The following is a 12436-nucleotide window of genomic DNA, read 5'->3' as shown; positions in this document are numbered from 1 at the left end:
GTAATATAATTATGTTTTCTTATTTTTGATTGAAGAATAACATAACAGATAAATACTTTTGGTATTGATTATAATTTGCACAAATTAAAGTGCTGAAAAAGATGATTATATAGCTTCTTTAATAGTGTATGTTGTTAATGAGTGTGAGTGTGTGTTTTTATTTTATTTTATTTTTTTTTTAATTAGAATTTTTAGTGTAGAGTTGGGTGTTCCAGTTTCCGTTTTTTTTTTATTATTTAATATGGTTGGATTTATTTTTCATGTTATATGCACGTCCACACTTTCATAATCTATTCAAATTCAAACAATTTCATTCAAAAAATTTAATTTGAAAAGAAAATTTTTTAGCTGTACCAATTATAGATTGTACAATTTATTTTTATTTCCATCAATTTCCATACATTATTTCATTAATTTATTACTGGACTCTCAATTAGTGCACATTAAGCATTTTAAATCATTTTGCTTGCTTAAAAATATAAAATGAAAAAAAAATGCTCCATTATATAAGTCAGTTCAATTTGGGTATAATTATGCTGTATGCGGTCATTTTTATATCAAAAGTTCATTAAAAACAACTCCTGGCTTGACAATTTTTTTTATCAAACAGGTATGTAGCAGAGCATCAACTTGTTTTTTTATTTTGTAATATTTTTTAAAATAAATTTAATTTATATAACACTGAAAAAGTTGGGATATTATCTAGCTGGGCAACAGTTTCGCTCTCAAAGACCGCACCTTCCAAAGAGAATAGCAGGAGCCAAATGCTCCTGCTCTCCTGTTACTCGCAATAGGAGGTTCGGTCTCGCTCCTTTCCTTCGTTTAATTCCGTGCGCGACCGGCGTCTGTCGGCGAACCCAACCTCAGTGGTCTTGCTCCACAGCATTGCAGCAGTGCGAGATGTGAGAGCGGCTGCACGACACCGCCAGTGCACCGAAATGCCTTCCAACCTGCACCCCCAGCACCTCAACAACCCGTAAGTCTCGACCTCCGCAACCTTGAATAACCCGAGGCTAATTTTGCCCTGTCAAACTTGAGCCCCTCCTGGACGCGAATCGTCCTCGGAGCGCCGAACCGGAGGGCGCCGATCGCCAGACGACACCCTCCGCGCACCTGCTCGGGGTCGTCTTTTTGGTCATTGTTTTTTTTTCTGCAGAGATTTTACAATGAGCATTATTTGTAGGGCAGGGAATTGGAAATCGAGAGCGCGGCCGCCACGGAATCGAGGACGAGACCAACTAAATTAATCGAGCTTGCCGCAACAGCTCTCCGAAGATTTTTTTCTTGCGTATACACCTGAGCTGCGATGGACCTTTCTTTCTTTCCTTCTTTCGCATTCCGCAGACCACTTTAGTCTCGGGACTGAATCGGACTTTTACTTCCAACGAGATGTTTATTTGTCAACTTCAATTTAGTTTTGAATTTTGAATAACAAATTAATTTTATATTCCTTTTTTATACAACGTAAAATCTTGACCGTTTTGAAAAAAACTACCGTTTATGAAAATAATTTTTTACATTACTTCATTTCCAAAACGTTTTGTCGCTAGCAAAATTTTATTTCTCAATATTAATATTTTTTACATTAATGCTGCTTGACGTGTCGCAATTTCAAAGCGTTTGGAGCCGCGCGGCTCTCTCCAGCAGCACCACTAGTGACCAAGGTCAATCTCCAACTTTAGCAGATACATCCTCGCTTCTCTTTGCATTTTCCTCTTTTAGCGCATTCATCCTCCGTTTTTTTAATTTTTTTTTTTTATATTTTTATTATGGTGGTTAAGATTTATTTTTTTCTGATACGATAATACAATCATGCATATAAATTTTTTCACTTCCTTTTGTGTTTTTTTTTTGGCAGTAAAAATAAAATTGATTATTGATTATTTCAGTGCATATAAAAAGTACTGGAAAAGGATATTCCTGGTTTTAAATTTACTTTTCAAATAAATTCGCCATGGAATTGAAGCTGAAAATTAATGGGTCACATATAACCAACCCAAACGTGCGATTGGAAATCAAAATTCGAGCCAAGTAACAAAAGTTTAGTCGCGTGTTTTTTGGTTTACCCCCTTCATAATTGCTGAAAATTGCCCTATACGTTTCCTGCTTTAAGAACATGACGAAGGAGGTTTTTTTACGAAAATGGGGCCGCAGATTGTGGAGAAAGAATTATCTGATAATATTGGGCACAGCAATTAAAATACACAGTAAATAAAAGTTTTCAGAAGCCTATGTTTATATAGTTCTTATCCAGCCTTTGCTAAAGCTATAAAACGAATATTTATTTGTCTATTATTGTCATTATAAGCACACAAAAAAGATCATTTTATCTTTTATAAGACCTGTCAAATTTTGTGTAAATTGATAAAAATTCAATTATTGATCAATTTTTAAATCAGACACGAAGATCGATCAAAGGTTAACATGTTGATGCAAAATACGCTTCTCTGTTGAGTTTGATTGTGATAAGATATCTAGTTTTCGAAGAACTTCTTGAAATCTCAATTAAGCTAGCTACCTAGAATTCAGGTGTTAATTGCTGTGGGAGAATTTATTACATCATTTTTTTTCATGTTTATAACTAAGTGAACAAAATTTACTTTAATACCACCAAATTATATTTTTGGCATCAAATAATAACTAATTTGTTAATACAAGATTACAATTTATTTCGCAGGTATAATTGATGCAAATTGGAAGCTCAACAAAATTGAGTTTACATTCATTAATTCAAAATTAGCCTCTGTCAACTGCGGAAGCGTTAAAGCGTCATCATTTTCGCTCGACACGAGATTTTATCGCGATTGCCGGTGTTAGTTCATAATTAATCGAATTTTACTGGTATGGTCAGTGGGTGGAGGGCTGTTGGAAATTTAGCGCTGCAGCAAAAATACACGATGCAATAAAATACGCAGGCGAACATGTTAAAGCGCGGTATCGAAATAGAAAAGCGGGTGAGTTAGTGCGCCTTGTTTGGTCGATAATCATGCAAAGAAAAGCAAAACCGACGACTTGCGAGCTTATTTTCTTGTTGCCCCCAGCTTTTAGTTAAACAATATATACGTGGAAATAATTCAAAAGTTATTTGGAAGTCATCATTATATTGCGTGTTGTTGGCATTGCGTGGGCGGCGTTTCAAAAGAGGGGAGATTTAAATGTAATAAATTAGAGTCACGAGCATGTTTAAATTGATATTACCAGATATAACGATCCTTTTAATTAAGTACCTAAAAATTATAAAAACAAAATGTTTAAAAAGAGGGACAAATTACGATAACTCTTAATTTCTTACGTTTTAAAAATATTCATATTTTTTTTTTATATAAATTTGATAAATAAACTTCAAATTATTTTTACTCTGTATATTTTTGATCGGAGCACATAATATATAGCAATAGTAATAAAAAAATAATCAATTTTGATCTTTTCTTTTTTATTGCAGTTTTATGGATCGTGTTTTTATATTTCTAAATAAACAGTTAGTAAGGGCAAAATAAAGAAAGTTGTTTCATCTCGATGCAGTCGAAAACGAAAATGCGTGATCGTCAACATTTCATTTGATGTGCTCTGCTCATCTCTCTCAACTTATAATGTCTTTTTGTCTCTTCTCACTCACAACAGACATGCAACTTTTGTTTACCAAATTTCACTTTGCGAGCATCTTCTACAATCAGTTCAGCAAAACGTTTCTAAATACAATGAACTCGTAGAGAGAAAATATCTTAATCGAGCGAATTTAAGTATATTTACAGTAAAACATAATCCTCTCGGTTTGCTGAACAAAAAAAATGTTCACTTGAATTCATCCTAGTTTTTATTTCACCTTGATTTAATAATAATTCCAAATAAAAATACAAATTAAATAATAGTCTAATAAAGTTTTTTTGTATAAAAAATGTGAATTTTTTATTCTGTTGTGATTTTACAAGCGGATAACGCCTTGAAAGTCAACAAGCCAAGGTTAATTAGAACGCGTGAAAACGCGTTTCCTTTTACATGCTCTATCTCGATGCTTCAATTTGCCTGTGGAGTGACAACTCGCACGCAAAATGTGACAAGTCTCCGGTTTATGAGCAAAAAGCACGCGATTTCACTCTTTTTCTCCTAATTTTCGGTTCAACCCAAGTGTGAAAGAGATCAAATATCGCTGTTTATCAAAAATATGTCATCGAAAGTTTACACAAAAGTCTTATCTTTAGTACACCTTTTGAGTAACAAAACATCATAAGTAGCAGAATATATAATTCAAAAGAGTCTTCTCTCAAGCTCAAGAAATTTCATTGGAGCCAAAAACTCTCGACAGGGCGAAATTTGGAGAGGCACGTAATGCGCATTGTGAAAAAGCGGTGGAATGCAAAGCGCTGTTATTGTGTATGTGTGTGTGTAATCATCTCTTGGCTCGACAATGAGCAGTGCACACCGCGAGCATTAGACAATGAATGTAAGGAAGGGGCGAATATTCGCTGTTCTTTCTGGCGAGCCAATTTTCTCAATGGCCTGCAGCCTCAAATTGCTAACCAACGAGCGAGCGCAGCCCATAAAGCGAAGCGCGGCGACTCGGTCTGCATTTTAATTGCTGACTCGCTTCATTATATCACACGACTATATATAATACTGTGTGCAATTCCGAGCACACGCGCGAGCGACCTCTGATTATGACAAATAATTTAGTGGCCAAAATGAGGCCTCTCTATTCGCATCGCAGCGGCCACTTCAAAGCAAAGCGACTTTTGTTTCATTCCATAAAAGGAAATAAAAAAACTTGTATTTTTGTTAAACCAGAAAGCCTAGACTTGCAAAAAATTTCTAGTCATTCTCTTGGCAAAATAATTCACTCTTGTAGCCAGTTTTTATCAAATAATTTATTTTAACAATTAATTTACTTGTATCAAATTGTGCTTAAAATTTAATGCTTAAATTAAAGCTATAGTAAGAAATTTTCTAATCTGCTCAGAACCACAAATCGATATTGGACGTAAAGTTGTAAGATTCTTAAGTTTTCTACAAGCAGTATAATATTTTGGGTCAGCTAAATGTGTAAGTCTAATGATTCACAATATAACCAACGCCATTAATTATTACTTCATTGGAAAAAAAAATTGAAATTTAAATAATATTTTACAAAAAGCATTAGCGTTAGATTCTTTTATTTATTACATAAAACTGAGCTTGAAATTTTATCTTTTATGTGTCCTTTAATTAGTAGGAAAGCAGTGGCACTCAAATAAATGCTATCAATTAATCAACGCGCCGTCCTCTTTCAGTCACAATTAAAACAAATGGTCAACCAAGATGTCAATCTCTGCCAGAAGCAGAGCGTTGGCTTTTCGTTTGCGGCAGGCGCAATCATCGCTCTGCAGATATACGCGCGCGGCGGATTTGAGCATTTGGCCGCGCGATAAAATCGGGCGAAACGTGTTGGGCCGCTCATTTGGCGGCCCTTATTCTTTTATTGTTGGTCGACACGGAAACAAAATTATTGATCCGAGGGGCGTGGCCCGCCATTCATAACTCCAAATTCAAATCGGTGCTGCTGCTGTCCGCGTGCAAGCCACCGCACCAAAAACAACGATTCGCCACCGTGCGACGACCTCTGCTCCGCGACATAAAGTGGAGTGAGCGAAAAAAAATGAGCCAGCGGTGTGTAACAACAAGCAATATACACAGTGGCCTTTTGGAGACCTTTCAGCCTATGCTTTTGTGTTATAATTCATCACCGCTCCACTTTTGCCATTTTTTTTAGATATATGAAAAACAAATGTCTGGCAGCAGATTTTTCCATGCATTTTTTCTCACGGAAATGTTTGGTTCGAAAGAAGTTGTCGGCGCAGCCAATAATGCTTTTTACAGTTAGAGTGGAGGTCTTATTGGAAAATCACCTCCAATTTATTATTTTAACAGTATATTTTCTCGTGTCATGAGTCACGAGCAATATTATGCCCGTGCCTGCATTATAAAGAAAGACTTGCCAAGAGTCACACCTTGGTGGTTGCTAAATCTCAGAATTCCGAATTATTTATAATGTAAGTGCCAAAACCCATCAGAAATCGCTGAAGACATAGAAGCATCAATAATAACTTTAAAAACTAATTTGGCGTTCAATTGAATAATTAAATTAAATATATATATCTTACATTACCCTAATATAAATTTGAACTAAATTAAAAAAAAAAATGATTATTTCAAAAAACTTGAAAAAACAATAAATAATTTATATAAAATAAATATTAATTTTGACCTTTAAAAATTTTCTTTTATTATAGATAATATTTTACTGCTTCAATATTGTAGTTCATGCTACCGCTATCATTATTTATCCTCAAAAGCCGTCAAACGCTGTTTAATCGGAAATACACCCACCACATTTGGGCAGATAATTTGAAATTCAAACGAGATAAAGTCAAGTCCTCTGAGTATACAGTCGGCGGCGCTTCCACCCTAGCAACTTATAAACACTGTTTACAGCCGTGGATTAATTCATTTTGATATTTTCCACTCTGCATCCATAAGCCACAAGAACTTATTTTACCTATACGTCGATCTGGTTTCTGCCTGGCATGAAGAATATCAAAAACAAATTATCGCGAGCGCGCCGTCGATCTGCGGGTCACGTGGCTTGAAGGCAGGTCGCTGACCTCGCGGGGTCATCGGTATCATGCAAATCCACAAACCAGATTCCTTGCGCCGATGGTCATTGGAGTATAAAGCGCGAGAGACCTTCGCGAGATGAGTTGCAAGGCAAAGCCAACTACATAATACACACAATCAATTTTATACGACTCCCTTTTCTCGTTCAGAAAATTGGATTTTACGATCGGAAAATTCCGGTTGAGACGTTTCAGGACGTGTTGTTTAGATAATTTGCGACCAAATAAACAGGCGAAATCTGTCAGTCCATTAATCAGACGTTCACATTGTAATCCGCGTGAATTACACCGGCTGTCGATAAAAGCTGTTTGCGTAGCATCTGCGTCACAAAAATAAAAGGAACGAGCTAATAAATCACCCGCACTTTTAACCACGCGCTTTTTGTTGTTTAATTTTGCACGGGCCATTTGCGGCCAAAGTTAACGCTCCTCTGCGGAATTTTCAATTTGCAAGTTCAAAATGCAAATTGTGTTCATCTCTGCAGGGAGCAATAAAGCTGGAAGTTTCACCACAAAACCGTTAATTTATAATTTAAAATTCCTAACTAACAAAAAAATTTGCATAATATCAAATTCGGAGGCTTGCGTTTGTCTAACGGAGACGATTGTATCGCACTTTTTACTCGTGAAGCTTTGCACGTGTTCCGACCGGACCTTTAGATTTTCGGCTTCGTAGATAACACTCGGCGCTGCCAGATTAACGAGGACACGCTCAGCCCTCATTAGAGCGAGCAACAATTGCAGTCAATACTCTCATTAGCTTCCACTTATTGATCTATTTGCCCGCTCGACCGGCAAATCCTCGACAACTTTCCATCCACTCGAATTAACAACACGTGATTGTTTGCTTAAATAAAAACCTCTCTATTGATTCATATTGATTGAGCATATAATCAAACGTCCAGGCTGGTCTTGCACTTATTTAAATTAAATAATCGCAAATACAAAAATATTCTCTAGTCTTATTGCTAGGTTTTTTAAATGGTTTAAATGTTACTTTTTTAAAAAAAAATTAGTATTTGTAATAAAGAAATCTAAAAAAATTAATTTCAAATTTTTATTTTTCTAGCTCGCTGGCGCCGTTGCTGCCTGGCGGGGTGCCCCGGGGGTTGGCCAAGGGGGCGGGCCTACCCCGGCGATATTCCGCCTGCCTTGTCCTGATGGCTGTGTCCGTGACCATCTTCCTGCTGCACACTGTCCTCCTGTCCGACGCCAGGAACTTCAGCCATGTGCCTCTTTTGGGAAGAACCATTCAAGTAAGGAACTTGTATATTTTTTATTGTGCGCAATAGAGGGATAAGCTTTTCAAAGCTTGTTATATGTATTGCATCAGCTTGCAGCTCTCTATGCGATAACGAAAGCAGTTTAATCTCTAAAGCCTTAACATGTACGGGATATTCAGATCAAAAGCCCACTTATCTCGGTTCAAAGCAGCCCTCGTAGCATCGAAAGAGAAGGTGACTCGTTTTCCGGGGGCTGCTCCTCAAGTGCATCAAACAAAATTCACTTTGATCCTCTTTGATTATAAAAGGCGGCGTTTAATTTTCAAGTCGTCAAAAGCCTCTCATGCTGGAGCAGGAACTTGAATGGGATAAATGTAGCTCAAGGCTGTTAATTCAAATTGTCCTACTTATTTTAAAGAAGATTTGATTAATAATAATCCCCTTTAAAAACGTGTTGATTTTTTTGTTTAAAAAAATTAGAATTAAAACTAAAAAAATTTAAATTATTTTATTTCTTACAACGGACTGTATAACATTTAAATGATGAAAATTAACAATTTTTAGAGTTGGAGCGCGGAGGAGGTGGACGAGGAGGTGCTGGGCGCCGAGCAGGCCGAAGCACTCGCCTTCCAACGACGGCTGCTGGCCGATGAAATGATCGGCTACGTCTACGGCCGGCACGGTGACAACGTCACCTCGCTGGCCGGCCTTGTGCCTGAACTAGGAGGCACCCCTCGCCGCTCTGTGGTGCTCACCACGTGGCGTTCGGGCTCCACTTTTGTGGGCGACGTGCTCAACAGCCATCCTGCCAGTTGGTACCACTACGAACCCCTGTTGGACTTGGATATTGTTCAGGTCAGGGGGGCACCCTTAGCAGAGAAGGCGCAAGAAACTCTGCGGCAGCTGCTCAACTGCAATTACACTGGCCTTGGTGAGAAATATTGTTCTATATTTTACTCTTTTTGCAATTGAGGGATCAAATTACCCTCCCCCTTTTATACTGACAATGAGGTTAAAAATTCAAATTATAAATTATAATGTTATCATCTAAAAGTGCTCAAAATCTAGAATCTACATTATAACCGTGTTTTTCGTATTTTGAAACTCGTTATCTCTACCAGGAATTTTTATACATATCATCTTCTTACCAAGAAATTGATGATTTTCAAATTTAAGATTACAAATCTCCAGCCCTACTTTAAATTAGGTAATATAATTTGTCCAAGGAGTATTTTGACGATGAAATTAAAACTTACTTTTAGATTTTAAACGTCACGCAACCAGGCGTACTCTCCATTAGGTTGCAATAACCCTCTAAGCCTTGAACACCCCAGTTTCTTTCTTTACACATTTATAATTTGATGTTATCCGTGTGTCCAGACCACTACCTCGAGTACGGCAAGAAGCACGTGTTCCTGTTCACGCACAATCGGCGCCTTTGGCTGCAGTGCGAGGCGCACCCCAATCTCTGCTGGCGGCCGGACTTCCTCTCGTCCATGTGCAACCTTTTCCCCGTGCAAAACATGAAGGTGGTGCGACTCCGCGTGCGTCTCGCCGAGAAACTCCTTCAAGACCCAACGTAATTCTAAAATATAAGTCAAAAATTGATTCATGTTAAATAAATGATTGTACAATACAGCTTGCCGAATGTGCGAATCCTGCTTTTGATTCGCGACCCGAGAGGCACAATGCAATCGAGGAGACACAGAGAATGGTGCCCTGGCAACCCCGACTGCGACGACCCTGCCTTGCTATGCGCTGACCTCGCCAACGATTACTATGCTGCTGTTCGACTTAGTCGAAAGTTCCCTGACAGGTGAATATATAATTATGAATGCACTGGAACATAAGCTAAATAAAACTAATAAAAATAAGTGGCATAAAGTCATGACATAATGCATTGATTTTTTCTTTGGGGATTTGATTAATCTCAACGCTTTTTGCAATATTCATTTTTTAATTATGTAATGAAATGAAAATTTAAATAAAAATAATATAATCAGTAGTTAGATATAAGTAATTTCCGGAGCTGATATAGTCAAAGTAGACAATTTATTATTCATATTTATTAATTAATTTCATAATAATTGTATCAATTTTATATAATGTTTTAAAGTTCCTTTTAAGTCATGGCAATATCCCCACAATCAGGTACTTATTTCAATCGTTTCATTATTGCATCCATTGGAAGAGCCTATTCTAATTAATTTTTTTTTGGAAAAAAACTCTAAAGATGTATTGTATAAAAATCTTTTTTAAAAATTTATAAATAGATAAAATAGAAAAATATTAAAAAAATATAGTTAACAAATTTTGGTAAAATACAAATACAATTTTTGTTGTGTAGAGCAAAATAATTTTAAAAACTAAATTTTATATGTAGTATTATTAATTATAATTTGATATATGAACTACAAACTTTTAGTGATATAAATATCTCAATTTTAATACAAACTCTAATTTAACCACTTGTTTTCCAGGTTCAAGGTGATGCGTTACGAAGACATTTCTCTTGACCCTTATCGCAAGGTGAAAGAGATGTTGTCCTTCCTCCAGCTCAACTTCCACCCGGCCGTGCGGCTATTCTTGGACACGCACACCAAGGAGAACGTCGGAGGCGTGAGCAGCACATTCCGCGACTCAAAGGTCGCGCCGTTCCACTGGCGGCAGGATTTGTCCCATCGGGACGTGCGGCGCATTCAGAACGTGTGCGTCGAGGCGATGAAGCTGTGGGGCTATGTGCCGGCGCTCTCAGCCGCCCACCAGCTCGAGTTCAAGCCGCTCGCTAAGTTCAAGCTCAAGTGAGGCCCGCGCGGGGGCGCCAAAGGCCCCCTGTAGGCACTTCCGCACTTTGTTTGATTTCCGTCGTCCACAAAAAGCTGCTCTCACCAACAGGGCTGTCACGCGGCCGGTTTTGAGCCACGTCCTCTGAAACGGACGAATCAACATTCCATACTAATAAGTGAAGTTATTTCTTGATAACTGGAATCTAATTTGAAAAATTTGCTCATTGAAATTACGTTCATTCTCTAGGATGAATTTAGGCAAAACCGAGCCACCTGAGGGCGCTGTTTGGGCACCTTTTACTCTTAAATTGATTTGTCAGCGCCAGGGCAGTGATCGAAGTGATAGATTTTGCTGAAAATTGTTTGTTGGCCAGCCTACGAATTTTTATAATTTTGCTCATTCCACATGAAATTGAAAATCACAAACAAAAACTAATCGAGTGGATAAATTATATGTATAAATTATCCTTCACTGGCCAGCAGTAAAATCCGCCTTGCAAATTCATATGGGTAAAGCAGTTTTAGCGCAAACAGAAAACAGGGTCCAAAAAACGAGGTGGAGCGTACGGAAAAAGCAGCCACCAAATTAAAATGTACGAAATGGACGAAAATCGATTGAAAATTGGTCACAAATTCGCGGACCAGAGAATGAGGAAGACAATAAGAGGAGAGCAGTTGAACTACAATTCTTGTAGCCTTTTGTGATCTCAAACTGGCGATGCTGATAAAACGAGAAACGAGAGATAGAGACCGAGTCAGACCGAATTTAGTGAGCTAGGCTGTAATTGCTCATCGCTAATTTTACGAATAATTATATACATGCATATACTAGAAATTTAAAAACAAGAAACTTTCCTTCTCATACACCTCTCTTCTCTCACTCACATGTACGCATCCAACGCACAATCCGCTCTAGAGTAAAAAAGAAAACAGGAATTCATGCAGTTATAATCAAATTTGCACGAGCCTCAACTATATGAATTAATAACTCGAGTAAAACGATCAAACACCAATTTCACTCACCAACCGCGCGCGTATTTTGAAGCTTTTCGCTGCAACTTTGACGCCGTCACTAATCAACTTGTTGGTAGATTTTAGATTTTGAGGTGGCAAAATGCTCATTGAAAGTTTTGCATTGCAACGGAGCTTTCTCTCGTCATTTAAAATTGGTATTTACAGGACGTTTTACAATGGTATATTAAACTGTAAGAAAAGCGCATTTTGCCGCCTCGCAAAGGAGTTATTTGATAATAAAAGCAAGCTTTACTACAGAAAGAGACTCGATGAGAATATATATAATATAATGTACATTAACGGCGCATGTATAATATTGAGATGTATATGTTATCTTGCCAATTCGCGCTTTTCTAGGGAGTAAGAGCTGGTTTTGTGTTTCAATTTCACTGCCTCCTGCATAAAAAGGTGCCTTAGCAAACACGATAAAACAACGTTGATGCATTGAAAAATCCAGGGCAAGAGACAGTTAACGAAAAAATAAATTGAAAAATTTTGAAATCGCGCGCAGCCATCCTACGACAGAAAAGTGATCACATTATACACACGTGATTTATCGCCTTTGACAATTCATTTTCACTTGTTTTGTACAGACATATTGTTTTTTACTCTTACGTCGATGCAATTATGTTTGCAGAGGGCCTTAAATGTGATTTTTTTTATGTCAATTAGCTCTCTTATTTGATGAAAACTTTTGTTTATCTTTGCATTTTGCTTAAGTTTTGTTAAGAATGTATTATAAAAGTTTAATTTTTTATTTTGCTTT

General features: G+C 37.2%; 1 protein-coding gene across 1 annotated transcript; it reads left to right on the top strand.

Moving 5' to 3' along the window:
* The first annotated feature begins 876 nt into the window (after nt 1–876).
* Nucleotides 877–11491, top strand: LOC132199601 (carbohydrate sulfotransferase 5-like). The gene is made up of 6 exons (XM_059624448.1): nt 877–976; nt 7717–7903; nt 8435–8801; nt 9251–9449; nt 9510–9686; nt 10351–11491. The coding sequence occupies exons 1-6, from the start codon at nt 939–941 to the stop codon at nt 10673–10675; spliced, it is 1293 nt and encodes a 430-aa protein (XP_059480431.1). The 5' UTR covers nt 877–938; the 3' UTR covers nt 10676–11491.
* Nucleotides 11492–12436: the final 945 nt, after the last annotated feature.

Source organism: Neocloeon triangulifer, unplaced genomic scaffold, assembly GCF_031216515.1.
Source record: "Neocloeon triangulifer isolate White Clay Creek 2 clone unplaced genomic scaffold, ASM3121651v1 ptg000014l, whole genome shotgun sequence".
In the NCBI taxonomy this organism is placed as follows: Eukaryota; Metazoa; Arthropoda; class Insecta; order Ephemeroptera; family Baetidae; genus Neocloeon; species Neocloeon triangulifer.
The sequence above is the reverse complement of the archived record's forward strand: the minus strand, read 5'-3'. Positions and strand labels throughout refer to the sequence as shown.

Excerpts from the sequence above, each read along its gene's own strand:
- LOC132199601 (XM_059624448.1), top strand. The coding sequence starts at position 939 with ATGCCTTCCAACCTGCACCCCCAGCACCTCAACAACCC. Across the intron at positions 977-7,716 it reads CCCCAGCACCTCAACAACCC|CTCGCTGGCGCCGTTGCTGC; the intron begins GTAAGTCTCGAC and ends TTATTTTTCTAG. Across the intron at positions 7,904-8,434 it reads TTTTGGGAAGAACCATTCAA|AGTTGGAGCGCGGAGGAGGT; the intron begins GTAAGGAACTTG and ends AACAATTTTTAG.